This window comes from Saccopteryx bilineata, chromosome 4 (genome assembly GCF_036850765.1).
Source record: "Saccopteryx bilineata isolate mSacBil1 chromosome 4, mSacBil1_pri_phased_curated, whole genome shotgun sequence".
NCBI classification, from domain to species: domain Eukaryota; kingdom Metazoa; phylum Chordata; class Mammalia; order Chiroptera; family Emballonuridae; genus Saccopteryx; species Saccopteryx bilineata.
In genome coordinates this window covers 294,440,323-294,463,869 of record NC_089493.1, presented here as the reverse complement: position 1 = coordinate 294,463,869, position 23,547 = coordinate 294,440,323, and the positions used below count along the sequence as shown (strand labels likewise).

Genomic DNA, 23,547 nt, shown 5'->3' with positions numbered 1-23,547 from the left:
TGCTGGGAGGGTAGTGAACGGGAACAAGACGGAAGTTCTCTCCAGGGTCAGCTGACTACAGGGAGGGCGGAGAACGGGAACAAGACGGAAGTTCTCTCCAGGGTCAGCTCTGACTACGGGGAGGGCAGTGAACGAGAACAAGATGGAAGTTCTCTCCAGGGTCAGCTCTGACTACGGGGAGGGCAGTGAACGGGAACAAGACGGAAGTTCTCTCCAGGGTCAGCTCTGACTACGGGGAGGGCGGTGAACGGGAACAAGACCGAAGTTCTCTCCAGGGTCAGCTCTGACTACGGGGAGGGCGGTGAACGGGAACAAGACGGAAGGTCTCTCCAGGGTCAGCTCTGACTACGGGGAGGGTAGTGAACGGGAACAAGATGGAAGTTCTCTCCAGGGTCAGCTCTGACTACGGGGAGGGCGGTGAACGGGAACAAGACGGAAGTTCTCTATAGGGTCAGCTCTGACTGCTGGGAGGGTAGTGAACGGGAACAAGACGGAAGTTCTCTCCAGGGTCAGCTGACTACGGGGAGGGCGGTGAACGGGAACAAGACGGAAGTTCTCTCCAGGGTCAGCTGACTACAGGGAGGGCGGTGAACGGGAACAAGACGGAAGTTCTCTCCATGGTCAGCTCTGACTACGGGGAGGGCGGTGAACGGGAACAAGATAGAAGTTCTCTCCAGGGTCAGCTCTGACTACGGGGAGGGCAGTGAACGGGAACAAGACGGAAGTTCTCTCCAGGGTCAGCTGACTACGGGGAGGGCGGTGAACGGGAACAAGACGGAAGTTCTCTCCAGGGTCAGCTGACTACGGGGAGGGCGGTGAACGGGAACAAGACGGAAGTTCTCTCCAGGGTCAGCTCTGACTGCTGGGAGGGTAGTGAACGGGAACAAGACGGAAGTTCTCTCCAGGGTCAGCTGACTACAGGGAGGGCGGTGAACGGGAACAAGACGGAAGTTCTCTCCAGGGTCAGCTCTGACTACGGGGAGGGCAGTGAACGAGAACAAGATGGAAGTTCTCTCCAGGGTCAGCTCTGACTACGGGGAGGGCAGTGAACGGGAACAAGACGGAAGTTCTCTCCAGGGTCAGCTCTGACTACGGGGAGGACAGTGAACGGGAACAAGACGGAAGTTCTCTCCAGGGTCAGCTCTGACTACGGGGAGGGCGGTGAACGGGAACAAGACAGAAGTTCTCTCCAGGGTCAGCTCTGACTACGGGGAGGGCGGTGAACGGGAACAAGACGGAAGGTCTCTCCAGGGTCAGCTCTGACTACGGGGAGGGTAGTGAACGGGAACAAGACGGAAGTTCTCTCCAGGGTCAGCTGACTACGGGGAGGGCGGTGAACGGGAACAAGACAGAAGTTCTCTCCAGGGTCAGCTCTGACTACAGGGAGGGCGGTGAACGGGAACAAGACGGAAGTTCTCTCCAGGGTCAGCTGACTACAGGGAGGGCGGTGAACGGGAACAAGACGGAAGTTCTCTCCAGGGTCAGCTCTGACTACGGGGAGGGCAGTGAACGAGAACAAGATGGAAGTTCTCTCCAGGGTCAGCTCTGACTACGGGGAGGGCGGTGAACGGGAACAAGACGGAAGTTCTCTCCAGGGTCAGCTCTGACTACGGGGAGGACGGTGAACGGGAACAAGACGGAAGTTCTCTCCAGGGTCAGCTCTGACTACGGGGAGGGCGGTGAACGGGAACAAGACGGAAGTTCTCTCCAGGGTCAGCTCTGAGTACGGGGAGGGCGGTGAACGGGAACAAGACAGAAGTTCTCTCCAGGGTCAGCTCTGACTACGGGGAGGGCGGTGAATGAGAACAAGACGGAAGTTGTCTCCAGGGTCAGCTCTGACTACGGGGAGGGCGGTGAACGGGAACAAGATGGAAGTTCTCTCCAGGGTCATCTCTGACTACGGGGAGGGCGGTGAACGGGAACAAGATGGAAGTTCTCTCCAGGGTCAGCTCTGACTACGGGGAGGGCGGTGAACGGGAACAAGATGGAAGTTCTCTCCAGGGTCAGCTCTGACTACGGGGAGGGCGGTGAACGGGAACAAGACGGAAGTTCTCTATAGGGTCAGCTCTGACTGCTGGGAGGGTAGTGAACGGGAACAAGACGGAAGTTCTCTCCAGGGTCAGCTCTGACTACGGGGAGGGCGGTGAACGGGAACAAGACGGAAGTTCTCTCCAGGGTCAGCTCTGACTACGGGGAGGGCGGTGAACGGGAACAAGACGGATGTTCTCTCCAGGGTCAGCTCTGACTACGGGGAGGGCGGTGAACGGGAACAAGACGGAAGTTCTCTCCAGGGTCAGCTCTGACTACGGGGAGGGCGGTGAACGGGAACAAGACGAAAGTTCTCTCCAGGGTCAGCTCTGACTACGGGGAGGGTGGTGAACGGGAACAAGATGGAAGTTCTCTCCAGGGTCAGCTCTGACTACGGGGAGGGCGGTGAACGAGAACAAGACGGAAGTTGTCTCCAGGGTCAGCTCTGACTACGGGGAGGGCGGTGAACGAGAACAAGACGGAAGTTCTCTCCAGGGTCAGCTCTGACTACGGGGAGGGCGGTGAACGGGAACAAGACCGAAGTTCTCTCCAGGGTCAGCTCTGACTACGGGGAGGGCGGTGAACGGGAACAAGACGGATGTTCTCTCCAGGGTCAGCTCTGACTACGGGGAGGGCGGTGAACGGGAACAAGACGGAAGTTCTCTCCAGGGTCAGCTCTGACTACGGGGAGGGCGGTGAACGGGAACAAGATGGAAGTTCTCTCCAGGGTCAGCTCTGACTACGGGGAGGGCGGTGAACGGGAACAAGATGGAAGTTCTCTCCAGGGTCAGCTCTGACTACGGGGAGGGCGGTGAACGGGAACAAGACGGAAGTTCTCTACAGGGTCAGCTCTGACTGCTGGGAGGGTAGTGAACGGGAACAAGACGGAAGTTCTCTCCAGGGTCAGCTGACTACGGGGAGGGCGGTGAACGGGAACAAGACGGAAGGTCTCTCCAGGGTCAGCTGACTACGGGAGGGCGGTGAACGGGAACAAGACGGAAGGTCTCTCCAGGGTCAGCTGACTACGGGAGGGCGGTGAACGGGAACAAGACGGAAGGTCTCTCCAGGGTCAGCTGACTACGGGAGGGTAGTGAACGGGAACAAGACGGAAGGTCTCTCCAGGGTCAGCTGACTACGGGAGGGCGGTGAACGGGAACAAGACGGAAGTTCTCTCCATGGTCAGCTCTGACTACGGGGAGGGCAGTGAACGGGAACAAGACAGAAGTTCTCTCCAGGGTCAGCTCTGACTACGGGGAGGGCGGTGAACGGGAACAAGACGGATGTTCTCTCCAGGGTCAGCTCTGACTACGGGGAGGGCGGTGAACGGGAACAAGATGAAAGTTCTCTCCAGGGTCAGCTCTGACTACGGGGAGGGTGGTGAACGGGAACAAGATGGAAGTTGTCTCCAGGGTCAGCTCTGACTACGGGGAGGGCGGTGAACGAGAACAAGACGGAAGTTCTCTCCAGGGTCAGCTCTGACTACGGGGAGGGCGGTGAACGGGAACAAGACCGAAGTTCTCTCCAGGGTCAGCTCTGACTACGGGGAGGGCGGTGAACGGGAACAAGACGGATGTTCTCTCCAGGGTCAGCTCTGACTACGGGGAGGGCGGTGAACGGGAACAAGACGGAAGTTCTCTCCAGGGTCAGCTCTGACTACGGGGAGGGCGGTGAACGGGAACAAGATGGAAGTTCTCTCCAGGGTCAGCTCTGACTACGGGGAGGGCGGTGAATGGGAACAAGATGGAAGTTCTCTCCAGGGTCAGCTCTGACTACGGGGAGGGTGGTGAACGGGAACAAGACGGAAGTTCTCTACAGGGTCAGCTCTGACTGCTGGGAGGGTAGTGAACGGGAACAAGACGGAAGTTCTCTCCAGGGTCAGCTGACTACGGGGAGGGCGGTGAACGGGAACAAGACGGAAGTTCTCTCCAGGGTCAGCTCTGACTACGGGGAGGGCGGTGAACGGGAACAAGACGGAAGGTCTCTCAAGGGTCAGCTGACTACGGGAGGGCAGTGAACGGGAACAAGACGGAAGTTCTCTCCATGGTCAGCTCTGACTACGGGGAGGGCAGTGAATGGGAACAAGACAGAAGTTCTCTCCAGGGTCAGCTCTGACTACGGGGAGGGCGGTGAACGGGAACAAGACGGAAGTTCTCTCCAGGGTCAGCTCTGATTACCTCCTTTAAGTTCTCTTTTCCCTTAATAGAAAACAGCCTTCAAAGTATGGCAAAAACCAATGGGAGTTATTTATTGTAGACATTTATTTCACATACAAGTGTTCAAGAAGACATCTAAGTGCACACCAACACACACACAATGAACAGAGAGACACTTACACTCGGAATAAACTCAGACAGAGGCCAAGGCTGGTAGCCACGCCAGCCACCAGGACATGAGCGCACTGGGGCTTCCCCAGCTCCCGCACAGTGGTCTGTCACCGGCCACCAGGACACGACCTGCACTGGGGCTTCCCCAGCTCCCGCACAGCGGTCTGTCACCGGCCACTGACCTTACAAGACAGGCTTCCTTTCCTCAGCCAGCTACCTGCAGTGGCCTACCAAGCTGACCGGGGTGCCTACAGTAGAACACGGTTCTCCGTCCCGACTGAGCCCGCTCAGGCCCGTGCACGCAGCCAGTGTGGCTCGGACGCGGCTCAGCGTGGCCCAGACGCTGTGTGAAGCGCTGAGCCCGGCCGGCAGCCTGGACCTCCACTCTTCCTCAGCCACACCGTGCTGCACAGCCTCATGAAACGTCACAGTTGGAGTGGTCTTGGCCACCAAGTCCAGCCTCTCCTGGAGAGAGGCTATGATCCGTCCAACGACTCAGGAAGTGGCAGTAACCAGACGGAATCCTGTGTTCTGGCTTCTGGTCCAATGCTCACTCCACTGTGACAAGCGGCCCTGAGCTGTGTCTGTGTGAAGGTTTCCTCCGTAAGCAAGGTTTCTTTCCAGATGAATGAATTAGGTTCTGGGTGTCATCACGTCAGCAGTAAGAATGGAGGCATTTGTGAGAGTTAACAGCAGACTGGGCAGGGCAGGCGCGCCAGTCTCAAAGGGCCCTGGGTGAGCCGTCAGAAAACAAAGTGCCTGCAGTCATACCACTAAAAAAATAGGGTTTGGGACAACGTTCAAAGAAGTAAGACAGGATGAAACAGAGGTTTCAGGTAGCTGGTTAGGTGGGCTGGAAATTTTATTGTGTTTCCCAGCAGCCAGAACAGAAGGAGAAAACAGTAAGTTATAAAAATCACAGTGTTCTTAAAGATAACTTGTTTTATTCTTTTTGGCTCAGGACCAGAGCTGCTTCCCTGTACAGAGACTGAAAGAAAGCCTTTCCTAGGGACTGCCCCAAAGGCAGTGCTATGTAACATAAGCAACGTCCCTCACTTTGACTTGCACTCCGGCTGAGAGGACGAAACGCCAGGAGTCCTGGCTAGCGGTGGGCGGGACCCGTCTCCTCAGACAGACAAACTTCATTCACCAAGAGACTTCACTACCGGTCTCAGCAGCCCAGCTACAACCAGGAGAACCGGAGCTTGGTCCCAGACCTGCGAGACGAGAACAGAATCCCACGGACGGGCTGGGTCGGACCTTCCCTGCCAGCAGGGATGTCCGGGCACCTCTTGTGGGTCACGGTGGTTTTCTCACCACCGAGTCCTCGACTGGGACCTACACGCCCGGAACATGGTCTGCTCGGTGCTCTCTCGACCTGATTTCAAGTTCCTGGAGTCCAGGCCCTGTGTCCCCTGTTCATTTCGTGTCCCTCCCTGTGCCTAGAACACGCCCTTCACACACAACGGTGCCTAACACGTATGAGTAGAGCACTTTCCTCAATCGCGTCAGTCAAGGTGACGATCAGCCCCGTGTACGTCTGAGAGGTGGCCCCTGTGGACACGCACCTTTCTGGAGTCGGAATCCCGGAACGTCTACACGGCATACGCCCGCCCGCCCGCCCGCGTACTCTGCTCGCACGCTACCAACGTGAAGCTGCACCTGCTTAAGTCTATGATTCAGACAACACGAGGAAGTCCATCTACTCAGAGGTGGAAGAGCATAACACTCCCAAGTGTACACTGAACATTTATCAGCATTTACCTGAGTCACCTGCCTTCCCACAGGCCACACCCTGTCGTGGCTCTGTAACTGAACAAATTCCAACAGAGTCAGACACAGTCAGAGGAAAAATACTGTCTCCAGATGTGTTCAAACAAGAGAGCGTGTGACGAAGAAAAGGAGAGGTAAGACCAGAGGAGAATCTACCCACACAGCCCTGGCTCTAGTAATCCTTCCACCCAACGAGGGCTCCCTCCCTGCCCAAGGCGGCCAGCCTCGGATGACCACACCCGTCCCTAATTTCCAGAAACGAATGGGCTATCCGTTCACCTCAACGCTTCCTTCGCTATTCATCGGGCTAGGGCGAGGGGGTTAGCACAAAGATCTTTCAGACAGACAGGTAAATGAAGAAAACACTAACATGTCCTGGATTGGAGGTTTCTACAAAGATTTCTGCTTGCACTTAGGGAGCTACAGAATTGTATAAACTACCCAGGGCTCATAGTCACGATCCTATGAGTAGGGTCTCAGAGCCTCAGAAAAGACCACCTGAGTCTGCACGGAGGTGGCCATCGACCTGAAGCAGGCCCAGCGAGTCCGAGTGGCCTCAGAAACCCTGGTGCTTCAGGTCTCCTCCTTCACCCCCTCAAACTCTTAGGAAACTAGACTATGTAATATTCTACTAAAGTGTGGGGGTGGGAGGCATAAATATGCCAGCATACTCTGTGTTCTAGATTAGAACCAAAGACATGACAGGGGAGAACCAGAATGATCTGAAACCCTTTTAAGGACACGCCAGGAGCAGGCAGCCCAGGCGATCTGAGGAGGGTGTGACGCTCAGAGGCGCCGGGCAAGAGCACCCAGACGGGGAGAGGTAAGTGTAGGACGTACAGGAAACAAGAACAAGCCTGCGTTCTTCCAGGCCTGAACGCAACGGCCGAGAGACTGTCCTCAGGGACAGGAAAGGCTGGTGTACAGAGGGATGTGGTGATCGGCTGCTCCTTGTCTCTACGGAAAGGAAGGAATGGCTCACGTGACTTCAGGGACAACAGGAGACTCAACTCGAGCTATCTGGATCAACTTCTTGACACAAAAAGGGTAGACTGCAACAGATTTCTGATGGGAGCTATCCAATCTTCAGTCTCTTCTGTGGATATCTTCAAAACCGCAGTGGACTTGATGTAGTTCGGACCAAACTCCGGAAAATTCCTCCCAGACATGGAACTTCGTGGCCACACTGCACCCAGGATCTCATGTGGTCAATCACGACAAAATCCTTTCAGCACTTTTCCTCATCTCCTGGACATCAACTCTCACCTCCACGAAAGGATGTTTGACGTTGCTGGACGTAGCTGTCCCATAGCAGTAGCCTCAACATATCGAAGAGAAATCCATTCTGAACCCAGATCACTTATGTTCTCCATTTTATCCAAGGAGAAACTGAGACACCTTGAAGGAGAGAAAGCGACTGGTCCAGTGAGAGGCAGAGGTGAGAACGGGATCCAAGTCTGGAGCTGATGTCCCTTCTCCAGTGTACCTTGGGAATGACCCGTGACAGCTGGGAAAAGGTCTCAGGGGTGCGGTCAGGGTGGACGGGCTCAAGGGGCCTTGAGGACGAGACGAGGTCATCAGAAGGTCTTCCTGGAGCCCTCAGCCCTCCCCCTGTGTGGGCTCTCCGGGGCCCACACGCACGGAGGGTGTGGCAGGAGCTTCTCTCTCCCGTGAGCCTCCCGATGTTTGGTGAGCACCGAGCTCTTACTGAAGTGTTTGCCGCAGCAGGCACAGCCGTAGGGCTTCTCCCCGGCGTGCGTCCTCCGGTGCTCCCGGAGCCGTGTGCAGGTACCGAAACTCTTCTCACAGTCCGCGCACTTGTAGGGGCTCTCCCCCGCGTGGACCCTGCGGTGGGCACTGAAGTGGGAGCTGTTGGTGAAGCTCCTCCCACACTCGCCACACTGGTAGGGCTTCTCGCCCGTGTGGGTTCGCTGGTGTATGACGAGGCTGGAGCTCTGGCTGAAGCGCTTCCCACACTCCCCACAGCTGTAGGGCTTCTCCCCGGTGTGGACTCTCTGGTGGGCACCAAAGTTGGAGGAGTCGTTAAAGCTTTTCCCACAGTCAAGACATTTAAAAGGTTTTTCTCCTGTGTGGATTCTCTGGTGTCTGATTAGGCTCCTGCTTCTCCCGAAGCACTTCCCGCAGACACTGCACGAGTACGAGTTCTCCTTCTGGTGGGTGGTCCGGCCCAGGAGGCGGGCGCCCCTCCCGAGGCCGTCTCCGTGCTTGAGGAGTCGGTGGGGTCTCCTCCCCAGGAGAGACTTCGGGTGCACGAGGGCTTTCCCCGGGTCTCTGGGCTGGGGCGCCGGCCTGCCCGGCCTGGTCCCTGGGTGGCTTTCCCACTGTCTTCCTGAGCTGCAGTCCTTCTTACGACATTTAGCTGGGTCAGTAGTCTGGGAAACAACCCTTCTAGACTTTTCTATTAACGCCCTGTGCTCATCCATGTCCTTATAAATTATTACCTGCGTCGCAGCCTCCCTGATACTACTTCCAATTTCAAAATCTGAAAAAAAAAAGACAATGAAGAATTTCAGAGCAGTCCCATAGTAACATAAACACGGACTTCACCCCTGCATGCTTCACTGGCCTCAGGTCCTGTTACTCTCCCCTGATTCATTATTCCTTATCTTCGTTCAGTTCTAAGAACAGCCAACAATGCCCAGCTCAAAGCAGGCCTGCTGCACTGACTTGTAACCCAAGCTCGAATTCCTCATCCAGATCTGATTAACATGGGAGCAAGTTGGCTTATCTCCCTGAAGTTCCACTCGAATTCATCCTGCTTTCAAAATTTCTTTTCTATCCTAAAATATTCCCTACTCCACTAGTGTTTAGAGTAGATTCTAGTGATCCAGTCCAAATTCCTCACTGGACTAAGTCCATCAGTATCTGATCATACCCTACCCAAGGGTACTTCTCTGTCTTCCCTGAATGTCACTTTTTCTCTTCCGCTGTCTCTCCCACACTACACTAACTCAGCCTTGGTTCTCACCATTCCCCACACTAGAATGATCTCACTCCTGCATCGACAGCCACGTTCACTGCAAGGGACATCCTGGATCCTGGCTTTTCCAGGAAGTTCTCTGCATGGAGAGCATACGATGGTAAGGAGACACAGGCTTTGGAATCAGACAGCTCTGGTTGGTTCTGACTCTGGTCACTTAATTATGTGGTTTTGTGTTAACGTTTTGCTATGAACAATCCAAACGCACATAAACAGAGAACTGTATGTACAACGAACTTCCACGAAGTGTCCACCAGCTTTAACAATGACCCCCACTGCCAATCTTGTTTCACCTCTGTTCCCACCTGCTCCCTGTGACCTCTGCCCAGACTATTTTAAAGCACATTCCAGACATTTTGTATTATTTAATCCATAAAAGTACTTCACAAGCTGTGTAACTGAGGCCCAGTCCAGGACTGGTTGGCCATCAAACTCCTGGTGGCAGGCACTGTGTTACCCGGCTTCATTTCTACTTCCCAGTGTCAACATTCCTGTCCCCACATACGGGGCCGAAACTGCCGCTCTCCCTCCGCCCAGCGAGGGGCGGCTGTGGCCTGCGCTGTGGGGAAGGGGCAGCCGCCCACTGACGACCCGATAACCCGTCAGCTGATGTGAAAAGCCCTACAATGCCATCATCCACGGAGCAGCTCTTCTGAAGTGTTCTCAGGGGGTCTAACATTGCTTTGGGGTCTGAGGGAAGTCACAGCCTAGTCGCTGGCTTGGCGAGAGCCTGATAATTTGATGACAGATTTTGAGTTCAACTCAAAAAACGAGACCCACAAGAGACGGCAGCACAGGACTTTGTTTGCAGGGTTAGGGAAGACTCACTGACCTCAGCCTTCACACCGCCATCTCCACATAAGTACTACTGGAGGGTTTGTGCGTGCGTTTCCCCCTCCAGTGTTTACTTGGAGTAGGGCAGAGTTTTGGGAGGGGAAGAGTAACGGGTGATGACAGAAAGGTAAGAAGAGCCGGATGAAGAATGGCTGTGGAAAGTTAACACCAGGCTGATGCAGAAAGCTGGTCTGGAGAGCGCTACAACAGTCCAGGTGCCAGACACAAAGGCTGGACGAGGGTGTGGACCAGGAGAACTAAAGGGGTGGATGAAAGTTCAACAACAGTTGAAAAAAAAATGTGTTACTGCCTGGATGTAAATAATGAGAGAGAAGGTATCAAAAATATCTCTAAGCCCTGGCCGGTTGGCTCAGCGGTAGAGCGTCGGCCTAGCGTGCGGAGGACCCGGGTTTGATTCCCGGCCAGGGCACACAGGAGAAGCGCCCATTTGCTTCTCCACCCCTCCTCCGCGCTTTCCTCTCTGTCTCTCTCTTCCCCTCCCGCAGCCAAGGCTCCATTGGAGCAGAGATGGCCCGGGCGCTGGGGATGGCTCTGTGGCCTCTTCCCCAGGCGCTAGAGTGGCTCTGGTTGCAACATGGCGACGCCCAGGATGGGCAGAGCAACGCCCCCTGGTGGGCAGAGCGTCGCCCCTGGTGGGCGTGCCGGGTGGATCCCGGTCGGGCGCATGCGGGAGTCTGTCTGACTGTCTCTCCCTGTTTCCAGCTTCAGAAAAATGAAAAAAAAAAAAATATCTCTAAAGTTTAAAGTCTGAACGCCCTATGGGAGGACAGAAAAGAGCCATGGTGTGGGAAGATGGTGATTTTACTTTTGAGAATTTTAAGTCCGATGAGGGTTTGCAGCAGGTGGGGCTGAGGACCAGGATCAAGCCTCTCTCTCCCTCGTTCGACCTCTGCCTGTCCTGTTTCTCACGCACACCACACATCCCTGACACATTTCTGCTGTGGGCTTAACGACACACCTCCTTCACCTGAGCTTTTCCTCACGTGTAACTCTGGATCTTCCTCCCCGCGGTATTCTCAGGAGATAGCAAACTGCCTGACCCACACAGAGAAGACTGAGGTGGGGTCCCCTAGCACGTGAGCTCCCTCCTGGACCGAAGTGCCACGGCACAGACACGGTTTAGCCATGGCTATACGCCCTGCCTCAAGCAGCACAGGGCGCTCAGACACCCACTGAACGCATCAATATTCCCGAGTGACACGCCCGGCGGGCGGGGTCTGCAGGAAAGCACCCTGTCTTTGAGACCAGGCCCCCGGGATGAGCCTTACCATCTGAGCCTGGCAGGAGGCCCGGCGGTCCCTGGAGTTCTGACCCGTGTGCACTCCCCTCCTCGCCCGTTCTCTCGCTGCCAGAATCTCCCACCGCTGCCTCTGGTGGGGTCTCCTCAGGCTCCCAGCCTGTCGGTCCCTGGACTTCCGTCTCGGCACCCTCTCTCTCTCGCCTTGAGGGGGGCGAGGCGCCCGGGGGGGCGCTGGGGGGGCCAGACGCCCGCGAGTTTACCAGGGCGTCCATCTCCCGGTAGAAAGCGCAGGATTCCGGCAGGTGGCCGATTTGCACCTTGCGGTAGCTCCTCTGCAGGCTCTTGAACTTGGTGCGGCACTGCTCAGGCGTCCGCAGGAAGCCGTGCTCCCCCAGCCGCTCCGCCACGGCACCGTACAGCTTGCTCTTCCGGTGGCAGGACTGCAGCGCATCGTAAAACCGGGTCTCCCGGAGGATGTCAAGGAAAGTCCTGGTCTCCTCATAGCCCCAGTGCACACCTGCCGTTTAGGGACAAAGTTCAGAGCTGTCAGGAGTCTGCGGCCGGTGTCCAGTATTAAGAAACACGGTAAGTTAAAGAAAACAAATCCCATTCACAGTAGGCACGGGGACTGATAGGCCTGGCGTATGCCTGGCCAACAATGAGGTCTATACAAAAAAAAAAAAAATCTGTAACATCTTACTGAAAGTCATAAGAGAACTAGAAAAACTGAAGGGGTACCACGTTTCTGCATAGGAAGACTCAAGCTGTACAGATATCACCTCCCAGATGAATCTATAACGTAAAAATCCTAATAAGATTTTTAACTAAAATGATAAAATGATCTCAGTGTATTTGGCAGAGTGATAATGCAGTCCTCCAAACTGACACTGTGACGGCGATGAACTAGGAGTTAGCTGTCTTTTCAAGTTAAGAGTCATGACTGGGACACCCAGTAGGAACGTCCCCCCAAAGGTCCTTTGGCCCTTTGAACCAGGCTCCCTTGAGGAGAACTATGTCTGTAGCAGCTGCGGGTGTCACTGAGTCTGCTCCTTGGAGACATGAAGATGTTCTGCTTTCAGAGCAGAATAAACCTTTTTAGGACATGTTGGAACATGGCTTGTTAAACTAGGTTTTTTGTGTGTAAAGGGAAAAAAGTCATTTCTATCCTCATCTTCCTGGGTGGTCTCTTCCAGTCCCAACCCTAGATTCCGGAATTTGCGACCACTCCCAGAGCCCCACCCTCACGTCTATGGACTTCCAGACTGGCCGACACCCATGCGTGCACAACGCACTGCCCTCTTTCCTGAGAGCTACTTCTTCTGAACAGGAACAGTCAGACACACACTCCCAACTCTCCTGCCTGGTTTATACTCCCATTTCTTCTAAGAACTTACCTGTTTAAAAGGTGGAGTAGGGAAACATCACTAATAACAGATACCAACCAAGGCTGTGCTGCACTTTAACATCTGCAGTGCCTTCCTGTATGCTCTCACTGCACACTGACCACAACCCCAGTGCCTTCCTGTATGCTCTCACTGCACACTGACCACAACCCCAGTGCCGTCCTGTACGCCTCTCACTGCACACTGACCACAACCCCAGTGCCGTCCTGTACGCCTCTCACTGCACACTGACCACAACCCCAGTGCCGTCCTGTACGCCTCTCACTGCACACTGACCACAACCCCAGTGCCTTCCTGTACGCCTCTCACTGCACACTGACCACAACCCCAGTGCCTTCCTGTACGCCTCTCACTGCACACTGACCACAACCCCAGTGCCTTCCTGTACGCCTCTCACTGCACACTGACCACAACCCCAGTGCCTTCCTGTACGCCTCTCACTGCACACTGACCACAACCCCAGTGCCTTCCTGTACGCCTCTCACTGCACACTGACCACAACCCCAGTGCCTTCCTGTACGCCTCTCACTGCACACTGACCACAACCCCAGTGCCGTCCTGTACGCCTCTCACTGCACACTGACCACAACCCCAGTGCCTTCCTGTACGCCTCTCACTGCACACTGACCACAACCCCAGTGCCTTCCTGTACGCCTCTCACTGCACACTGACCACAACCCCAGTGCCTTCCTGTACGCCTCTCACTGCACACTGACCACAACCCCAGTGCCTTCCTGTACGCCTCTCACTGCACACTGACCACAACCCCAGTGCCTTCCTGTACGCCTCTCACTGCACACTGACCACAACCCCAGTGCCTTCCTGTACGCCTCTCACTGCACACTGACCACAACCCCAGTGCCTTCCTGTATGCCTCTCACTGCACACTGACCACAACCCCAGTGCCTTCCTGTACGCCTCTCACTGCACAGTGACCACAACCCCAGTGCCTTCCTGTACGCCTCTCACTGCACACTGACCACAACCCCAGTGCCTTCCTGTACGCCTCTCACTGCACAGTGACCACAACCCCAGTGCCTTCCTGTACGCCTCTCACTGCACACTGACCACAACCCCAGTGCCTTCCTGTACGCCTCTCACTGCACACTGACCACAACCCCAGTGCCTTCCTGTATGCCCTCACTGCACACTGACCACAACCCCAGTGCCTTCCTGTATGCCTCTCACTGCACACTGACCACAACCCCAGTGCCTTCCTGTACGGCTCTCACTGCACACTGACCACAACCCCAGTGCCTTCCTGTACGCCTCTCACTGCACACTGACCACAACCCCAGTGCCTTCCTGTATGCCCTCACTGCACACTGACCACAACCCTGCATCGTCAGTCACACTTTCCACAGGAGGGAAATGGAGCCAGAAGTGTCCTGCCCCAGTACTGACACGGTGTGTCCACTGGCTGAGCTGTTAGCTGGCACTTCCGTCCGGCGTGTCCCGGCCTCCTTGTGTAAGGTGGATAGTGTATTCTCTTCTGTCCTTTTCATTTCAACATCTCTGTGTTACTATTTAAGACGTATCTCTTGTAAATCACATCGTTTTCTAAAATGTATGATAGTCTATTAAGTTTGTAATTAAAGATTTGGATTTACATCTCCCTTTTTCTCTCCTTTGTCTTCTTTCAGAATTTCACTTTACTGTTTTTAATTAGACACTCGCCCTCTGGTTGTCCTAGTGTAATAACGCACCTTTGACTCTACAGTCTAACACTTGGCTGCTTTACATCCACTCTCAGATAAGCTTAGACTCGTCTTTCCACAGGCTCCCAGTGCTGCACACCCATGCTGTGTGCCCACCTCAGGGAGAAGCCGCCCCGGCCGCTCAGCGCCGTCCCCAGGGACAGACACCGGGAAGGAGTGTAGCTGGGTGGCCGGCACCGCGGCAGGCGGCAGGGATGGGTGACAGCAGTCCCTTGGCCGCTCAGCACTGTCCCCAGGGACAGACACCGGGAAGGAGTGTAGCTGGGTGGCCGGCACCGCGGCAGGGCACGGTGACAGCACTCCCTCGGCCGCTCAGCACTGTCCCCAGGGACAGACACCGGGAAGGAGTGTAGCTGGGTGGCTGGTACCGCGGCAGGCGGCAGGGACGGGTGACAGCACTCCCTCGGCCGCTCAGCACTGTCCCCAGGGACAGACACCCGGGAAGGAGTGTAGCTGGGTGGCCGGCACCGCGGCAGGGCACAGGTGACAGCACTCCCTCGGCCGCTCAGCACTGTCCCCAGGGACAGACACCGGGAAGGGGTTTAGCTGGGTGGCTGGCACCGCGGCAGGGACGGGTGACAGCACTCCCTCGGCCGCTCAGCACTGTCCCCAGGGACAGACACCCGGGAAGGAGTGTAGCTGGGTGGCCGGCACCGCGGCAGGCGGCAGGGACGGGTGACAGCACTCCCTCGGCCGCTCAGCACCGTCCCCAGGGACAGACACCCGGGAAGGAGTGTAGCTGGGTGGCCGGCACCGCGGCAGGGACGGGTGACAGCAGTCCCTCGGCCGCTCAGCACTGTCCCCAGGGACAGACACCCGGGAAGGAGTGTAGCTGGGTGGCCGGCACCGTGGAGGCGGCAGGTGACAGCAGTCCCTCAGCCGCTCAGCACTGTCCCCAGGGACAGACACCGGGAAGGGGTTTAGCTGGGTGGCCGGCACCGTGGAGGCGGCAGGCGGCAGGGATGGGTGACAGCACTCCTTCGGCCGCTCACTCCGGGCTGCTCCTTCTCCCACAAGACCACACGACCGTTTCAGACAGAACGAGAAGCCCAGCGCTTACCGCTCAGGTTCTGGAACAGGACGCGGGCACCGCAGACGCCCGCCTTCCGCATGAACTCCACGCCCGGCTCCTCCGCATCCGACTCTCCTGCAGCATCCCCCGCCCCCAGCGGCCTGGCCCGTTCTTTAGCGCCGACAGCGACCCTCTTCAGTCTGGGGAGAGACACGGTCCCCTTGGGCGTGCTGGTGGGTGGCGCGTGGGCGGCGGGGCTCAGCAGCGCGTCCATGTCCTCATAGAAGGCGCAGGGCTCGGGCGCGTGGCCGTTTCTCGCCTTCCGGTAGCTCTTCTGCAGACTCTTGAACTTGGTCCGACACTGCTCGGGGGTGCGCAGGAAGCCACACTCGCGCAGCCACTCGGCCACCGCCCCGTACACCTGGCTGTTCCGGGGACAGGCCTGAAGCGTCTCGTAGAAGCGGGACTCCTTGAGAATGGCCAGGAAGGTCTTGGTCTCCTCGTAGCTCCAGTGCACGCCCGCGATCTTCTCGTCCTCCAAGGCCCACGGCTGCGGCTCCCTCCACACCCGCCCTGCGGTCCTGGCCGGGACCGGGACGGCGCGGACCGCCTTTCCCCTGACGCAGCTGCTCTGGACAATGTCCCTTCTGTTGGTGGGACGGAGGCCCACGGCCCACGGCTCCTTCCTGGGCTCCCCCTGGGCTGTCTTGCTGGGAGTAGACACTGCACGTCCTGCAGAGAGAAACACAGCTCGCAGCTGACCCAGAGCGCACTCCCTGCTGCAGGACCAGCCCGCCGCGGCGGCACGCTCTCCCGGACCACGTCCTTCACGGGGCTGTCCCGTCCGTCACCGCTCTCCCAGGGCCTCCTCTCTAGGACAGTGTGCACTGCAGCTACTGTGACACAAACTCTGGCACAATCATCTCACTTACACCGTCACTTTACTACCCACGCAGGTCCCGCTGACTGCCCCCGCTGGTTCCTAGAGAAAACCTCTCAGGGTGAGAAACGCATCTGACGCCCTCTGATCCCCTCACAGTGCCTGACGCTGTGTCAGGTCTGGAGCACGTTCCTGACCAGTGCGTGCACGGCGACGCAGCGGCTGGGCTGCCCGCTGCTTTGAGAAGAGTGCTTTGTGACCAGTGTGTCCCCGGTTGGTCTGAAGTTGGTCATTTTATAAAAAACTGCTTCTGGCCCTGGCCAGTTGGCTCAGCGGTAGAGCGTCGGCCTGGCGTGCAGGGGACCCGGGTTCGATTCCCGGCCAGGGCACACAGAAGAAGCGCCCATTTGCTTCTCCACCCTCCCCCTCTCCTTCCTCTCTGTCTCTCTCTTCCCCTCCCGCAGCCAAGGCTCCATTGGAGCAAAGATGGCCCGGGCGCTGGGGATGGCTCTGTGGCCTCTGCCCCAGGCGCTAGAGTGGCTCTGGTCGTGGAACAGCGACCCCCCGGAGGGGCAGAGCATCGCCCCCTGGTGGGCAGAGCATCACCCCTGGTGGGCGTGCCGGGTGAATCCTGGTCGGGCGCATGCGGGAGTCTGTCTGACTGTCTCTCCCCGTTTCCAGCTTCAGAAAAATATAAAAAAAAAACACCCAAAACAAAACAAAAAAACAACTGCTTCCTACATAAACAGTTGTTGGTTGACTGCGTTCCTCCCTACGACACGCCCCTCTCTGCAACCTCGGTGCTCCAGGGTCTACATGCAGCACTGTGAGACAGAACCCTCTGTGACCTCTGTGCTCCAGTGTCTACACACAGCACTGTCCCACAGAACCCTCTGTGACCTCTGTGCTCCAGTGTCTACATGCAGCCCTGTCCCACAGAACCCTCTGTGCTGATGGAAATGTTCCCGGACTGTGCTGTCCAATACAGTGACTGGATTCCTCACATGTGGCCACCGCCGCTGAGGACTGAAGTTTAACCTGACTTAATTTTAGAAGTGAATAGCCACATGTGGCTAGTGACTGCCCAATTAGCACAAAGTAGCAGTACTGTGGATGAGTGCATGTTTTAGGCCTATAACTTTATTTATAAGTTAACTTGTAGCTACACATGAACAGATCATATTTAGCCCTACGGCTAAGGTGGCAGTTTGCTTGTAAAGTGACACTTCAGTGGGGACGTGTGCCTGTAAATCTGTGCTGTTTAAGTAACTCACAACACACTACTGAGGTGATTGTACTAAAATTATTTTTTCCTTCCATTTATAAGGTTTCCATTCACTAACCAAAATCTGCTGGGCACCCACCCACACGTCAGACTTTGTGAAAATTGGTGGGTTTACTATCATTAAACAAGAACTGATCCTAAAGAGAACTTGTGACTTTATGGAGTTTTAGGTAACCCATGAAGAGCCCGTTGAGTGTTAACATTTCTGACTATTTTATTATCAGTGGAATGAATAGGTTAAAAATCCCCAAATCCTTTATCTGACAAGGGAGAGACTCCTTACCCAGGGAGCCCGTGCTCCCAACACTCTCTTCCCTGATGTCCTGGCGGAGGTCTCTGTGGGCAGGAGTCAGATGTGCACTCTTCTCGTAGGAAAAGCCTCTCGCCGCCTGGACACCTTCCACTGGTCCCTGCAACGACACTGACAGCAATGACCACCAGCACAGTCACGCTGGGTCTTCGAAGAAGGAACAATACTGAATGGAGCCCAGAAAGCCCCTGAAGAAGAATTAAGATCTCAAGGAAGCAAGTGTGTACCTTGCCCAGTGAGGCAGAGAGAACACAAAGTATCACGAGAGGTGGTCTCTCAAGGTGTCCCCGTACTCAGAGAAAGGTCCAGTCTCCTCTGGAAAAGCAACAAGGGGGAAAAGGTCTCTTGGTGGGAGTATAAAAATTCTGACGACCACGAAGGCCCAGGAAATGGGTGGCTGAGGACCCCAGAAATGAGGGCAGCGAGAACAAGACACTGTACCTGGGACCCAACAGGAAGTGTCGTGGTTGTTACTTCCTGGTCTGCGGCGTCCCATCCCTCAGCAGGTGGGGGGACCCAGGGAGAAGGCCGTGCTGGCAAGAGAAAGAAACAATTAGTGCTCTAGGCTCTTGTCCTTTAATTCATGCTGCTTCTCCTCTTAAGAAACGAGCATGTAAAAAACAAGGTTGTTTTCTCCACAGTTCAGAACTCTGACCGAAACCAGGTCACCAGAAGCAGGCCTCACAAATGCCAGTGCTTTTAGAGCGCGCGCAGACCGAGTCCATCAAGAGAGGGACCAGGTAAGGCGTCGGGGAGCGAGAGCACGCTCCATCGAAAGGGGTCAGCAACGCTTAGCCCCGGCTGATGCGTCCTTGTGGACTATGGCCCCGGTACAGCTGAGCTTTTAATCTTTTTTCTAGAGAAACCAGAAACCTGGACTTCTATGTAGAACATCAAAAGTCTTAAACCTTGAGAACTAAAGATAAACAAAGACCCAAACCAAACACACTTCGTAGGGGAAACAAAACGAGTGTGGCCTGGCATGTGAGCGACCAGTCTGCAGTCTCTGTTCAAGTTCATCCCCTCCGGTGTGCTAACGAAGCTACATGGTCCTGGACTCTGGACAGGCAAGACACCCTTCCAGAGACGGGATAAAGACACAAGAATTTACCTACAGCACAGTCTGTGCTCCAACGTCTCTGCTAGAATTGTCCAAGGAAAACTTCTAGAATAAATATTACTGTGACCAAAAATTCAAAAGCTCACTCTACTACTTTCGACAGACGCAAATCAAATCACCTCCTGGGAAACTTACTCTTCTCGTCGGCATCTGTGCCTGAAATCACAGGTCTTCCTTCAGAATGAATTCACCTCTGGAGACATCTATCCCTCACACTGTCTGTCCTCCACATCCCTAGTACGTACCTCGACAGAACAAACTTGTCCATTTTAGGAATTCCTTATCACCTGGGATGGTGAAACCTAGAAACACTATGAATTTACTGGGCTAAAAGCTTATCAACTAATGTTAACTGGGAGCATTCAGTCCACGTGACAAAGAAACTTAAGATGCTGATAAACACACACTAGGAAGTTCAGAAACGATGAATATTCGCAACACATGCTATCATAATGCACATTTTGGAAGGAATAAGAAAGTGGGGTGCATAGTAGTAGATCCTGCCTCTTGGCAAGGTGTTGCGTAAGTCAAACAGATGTAAAGTTTCATGAGTTGCCTGACCAGGCAGTGGCGCAGTGGATAGAGCATAGGACTGGGATGCAGAGGACCCAGGTTCAAGACCCCGAGGTCTCCAGCTTGAGCATGGGCTCATCTGGTTTGAGCAAAAGCTCACCAGCTTGGACCCAAGGTCGCTGGCTCCAGCAAGGGGTTACTCGGTCTGCTGAAGGCCCACGGTCAAGGCACGTATGAGAAAGCAATCAATGAACAACTAAGGTGTCACAACGAAAAACTGATGATTGATGCTTCTTATCTCTCCATTCCTGTCTGTCTGTCCCTTTCTATCCCTCTCTCTGACTCTCTCTCTGTCTCTAAAAAAAAAAGAAAAAAGAAAAAAGAAAAAGTTGAATGATGGCCCCATTATGGGAGAAAGCAAACTACCATCCAGTGAGCACTATTACACGCTGGCCCTCAGACTCCCTCATTTAATCCACACCAACAACCTCATTATCTTCCTTCTTACAGAGACAGAATGGAAAGTCTGAGAAGTTAAGTCACCGACCAAGGGCACAGACAAAGGGCAGAGCTAGGTCCTGAACCCAGGCTATCTGCCTCTAACGCCCGATCACGTCACTTCTGTGCGTTCACGTACCTGCTACTCTGCCCCGCCCAATGTCAGACAGAGAGGGCAGAGGCAGGATGCAAGCCCATGTCTTTTTATGGTTGGTTCAGCGATCTTTCCATTCTTCTCTTTAAGCCAGGGATGGAGAGACCACTGTGGAAATGAGGACGGGTGCTCACTTCCTGTGTCTGACTTGACTCATTCATGTCTAGGGCAGCGGTGAACATCGGTGGCCCCTTCTCTGTGAAATCTCACGTTTACCGCTCTCCTATGCCACTTCCATGATGCCTTACTTGTGAGTCTATTTTTGAAAATATGTGTCTTATTTCCCTTTCCACACAGGTTTTCAAGTTGTTTGCAGTCAGCTAAGAACACAGACACACACACACGTGACAGGACTAAAAACCACAGCTGATTACAGAATGGAGATTCCTAAATAACACTACAAGACTTCAAGACCAGCCTGGGCAACCTGTTTTCCTAGATTCCGTCTTTAAGATCCCTTTGATGTACGCTGCACAGATTCCCAACTCCTGAAGCTAATCAAGTCTTTCTCTCCAAATACTCAATTTATTCTCAAAGGAAAACTGAGTGGACCCAACTCTGAGAAAGTCACAGTGTTAGGGCTACAAAATAAAGGTGCCGTGGTCTGCACTGGACGTCTTCTGAATTGTTACCGTTCCTGGGTAAGGGCTGATGCTCCCTCTTTGAGTTCAGCTGCTCCTGGTGTCCTGAGTGCCGGCTTCTGGCTTCCTCCCGAGACGTCACTCTGGGCAGGGTCTCTGGCTGGAAGTCTGCCACATCCCACACTGCTTCACGTGGGGCTTGCTTCTCTGAGTGCACAGGATTGCAAACCTGGGAAGTAAAGCCAAAGCCACCATGAAAAAAGGGAGAAAAAGAGGGCCAGAGGAGGCCCATTCACCCCCGCCCGAAAGATGTCAGAGAAGGGTAGATGTGAGAAGGAAGGACAGTGTCAGTCCACTGCCGAGGGGAGCCTCCGGGGCACTGTGTTAAGAGGAGTGTCTGTAAGTCTGGGTGTAAGGGGACAGAGTGCCCTTTATTAATATGCAGAGAGGGAAACGTGTCAGGTGCGGCGTGTAATACAGAGCTTTCTTGTCATTAGAATACCTCTTGAGTCCTCACACCCACTGGGTTCACAGAGAAGTGAATTATCGGAACACAAATTCACTAGTGAAATGAAACCATAGTTTGTAAGCTCCATGTCTACGGTCTATCCTTGACCAACACAGAAATAAGCTGGTAATCAGCTCTCCACACAAATGCAAGTCCTGTGCCAGGTGAAACTGCAACTCTTGCGAGATTTTGTGAGGTTAATGGAAAGGCTGTTGAGGAACAACTAGAAGATTTCTCAAGGCAGTGACAAATGAAGACCTGGCAATTACACTGGAGAACAGTGACAGGAGGGTGGCGTGAGGTCACAGAAAGACAGGGGTTGGAATATTAAAGGATTAAAAGGCCCTGGGAAAACTGCTGAAGTCCTAACACACACACATACACACACACACACACACGCACATGCAATAGCCCTCTTTCAGACCAAGCTGCAAAAGTCAAACCCTGTGAGAGCATTAATTCTCTCATAGAATTTTTGGGAAGTATTATGCCAAAGACTTGAAACAAATGCTTAGACGAATACTGTTCAGTTTTATTTGCAAGGCATTATTTCCAACCAAAGCTGTTTGTCCTACTGAACTTGAAATTCCGACCCTATTCCCAGTGGATGCACTTCAAGGGTCTTTCTTCATTAGCACCAGGAGCCTTGCACAAGCAGGGAGCGCTTCCTGCAGGGCACACCGGCCTATCCACCGCCTTTCTTTCCAAAACACAAAAATCTGGAAACTGCCCTCTCACCTGCTGTCTTCCTCCTCTCCCGGCCTGTTCCTCCCAATGTAGGATCAGGGCCACCGCCTCCTCTCCGCTCTCGGGACACTGCTTCTGTGCCCACGGCCGGATCTCCTCGGGTAAAACGGTGAGAAACTGCTCCAGGACCAGCAGCTCGAGGATCTGTTCCTTGGAGCGCACTTCTGGCTTCAGCCACCGGCAGCAGAGTTCCCAGAGTTGACTGAAAGCTTCGTGGGGTCCGCTCACGTCCTCGTAACAAAACTGCCTGAAGCACCTGCGAAAGGTCTCCGACCGGGAGCCCCCCGCGCCCTCCAGCACGGGCTCCTTCTCCACCTTCATCGCCAGGCAGCCCTCGACCTGCAGGGGAGCGTCCGCCCGAGGGTCCATGCTCCCGCCCCAGCGGTCAGCCTCACGTCCGGCGCCGCGCGGACAAACGGACCCGCGCTCCGCGGAGACGTGGGGGAGACGGGGAGGGACGACGCGGTGTCAGCGGGAGTAGGTGCTCCCCTCGGGCCTCCGCACGGGACCTGCGCGCCCCGAGGTCGCCGCGCCGGGCCTGCTCCCGCGCCGGGGCTGTGCGGCGTGCATCTCGGTCACCGCCACGGGGCATGCGCGGGGGGCGCGGAGCTTCCCCGTGGGCCCGGAGCTTCCCCGAGGGCCAGAGCGCACAGTGGGCGGGGCGCGTCCGGGCCCCCGAGGGGCGTGTCTGGCCCCCGAGGGGCGTGTCCGGGTTTCCGAGGGGCGAGCCGCCGCGCAGTGGGCGGCACCGGTGGGGAGGGTCCCGCGCGGTCCCGGGTTCCACGCTCGGACAGGGCGGCGCGCCCAGGCCGTGCGGCGCTAGGTGATCGGCGGTCGGTGCCGGCGGGGCTTCCGGGCCCAAGGGGGCCGTCCGTCCGCACGAATCCTCCGCACGCTGAGCAAAGGCCGCCGGGCGGTCCCGCCCCCGAGCCAACGGCAGCGGCGGGCACCCAGCCAGGTCTCTCCCGGGGCGTTCGCGTCCGCTCCTCCCGCGGACGGCGCGGGGGGCGCTGGGAATCGCGGCCACGCATGCGCCGTCCGCGTCCCCGCGCTGCGGGGACTTGGCGGCGTTTTCTCGCAGGCGAGGGGCTGAGCACGTGGAGTCTCGCGAGAGCGCGAGGAGCGAGGAGGCATGGCGGGGCCCTTGCCCAGGGGATGCAGCGGGGCGTGAGCAGCATGAGAACGGGGCGTGCGCGCCTTTCTTCACCCGGGGAATCGGGGGTCGCAGGCGCAGCACTGGGAAGACGGTGCAAAGTCCACCCGTCGCGGCCACGTGCTGACTGCCCTGTGCAGGTGGCCGGCCTTGTGCAGGTGGCCTCTCTCGCGGGGGCCCCCACTCGCCTCGCGGGGGACACGGGCCTTGTCTCGTGAATGGCGCCTCGCTTGCCCGGGGAGCAGGGTGAGGCCGTCTCTTGGCCTTGAAGGTCTCAGGAAGTGGCTGGGCATGTTAGGTGGTGTGTATGTGGGTCTCTGCCGGGAGTCCCCTCCCTCCGCCCCCCACTGGGCCCCACTCCCTGTCAGGGCGGCGGCGGCGGTTTTTGGTGTCCTCGCTTCCGTGGACCCTGGTCCACGCTGTGCCCACCCATCGCTCCCTCCC

At 55.9% G+C, this 23,547-nt stretch overlaps 1 protein-coding gene across 1 annotated transcript; it reads right to left on the bottom strand.

The window, feature by feature from the left end:
• Nucleotides 1–4,269: 4,269 nt before the first annotated feature.
• On the bottom strand, nucleotides 4,270–22,943 carry ZKSCAN2 (zinc finger with KRAB and SCAN domains 2). Its single transcript, XM_066275810.1, has 7 exons — nucleotides 21,942–22,943; nucleotides 20,747–20,924; nucleotides 18,271–18,362; nucleotides 17,803–17,929; nucleotides 15,403–16,086; nucleotides 11,250–11,738; nucleotides 4,270–8,628 (listed from the first exon to the last, which is right to left on the bottom strand). The coding sequence occupies exons 1-7, from the start codon at nucleotides 22,317–22,319 to the stop codon at nucleotides 7,703–7,705; spliced, it is 2,874 nt and encodes a 957-aa protein (XP_066131907.1). The 5' UTR covers nucleotides 22,320–22,943; the 3' UTR covers nucleotides 4,270–7,702.
• Nucleotides 22,944–23,547: the final 604 nt, after the last annotated feature.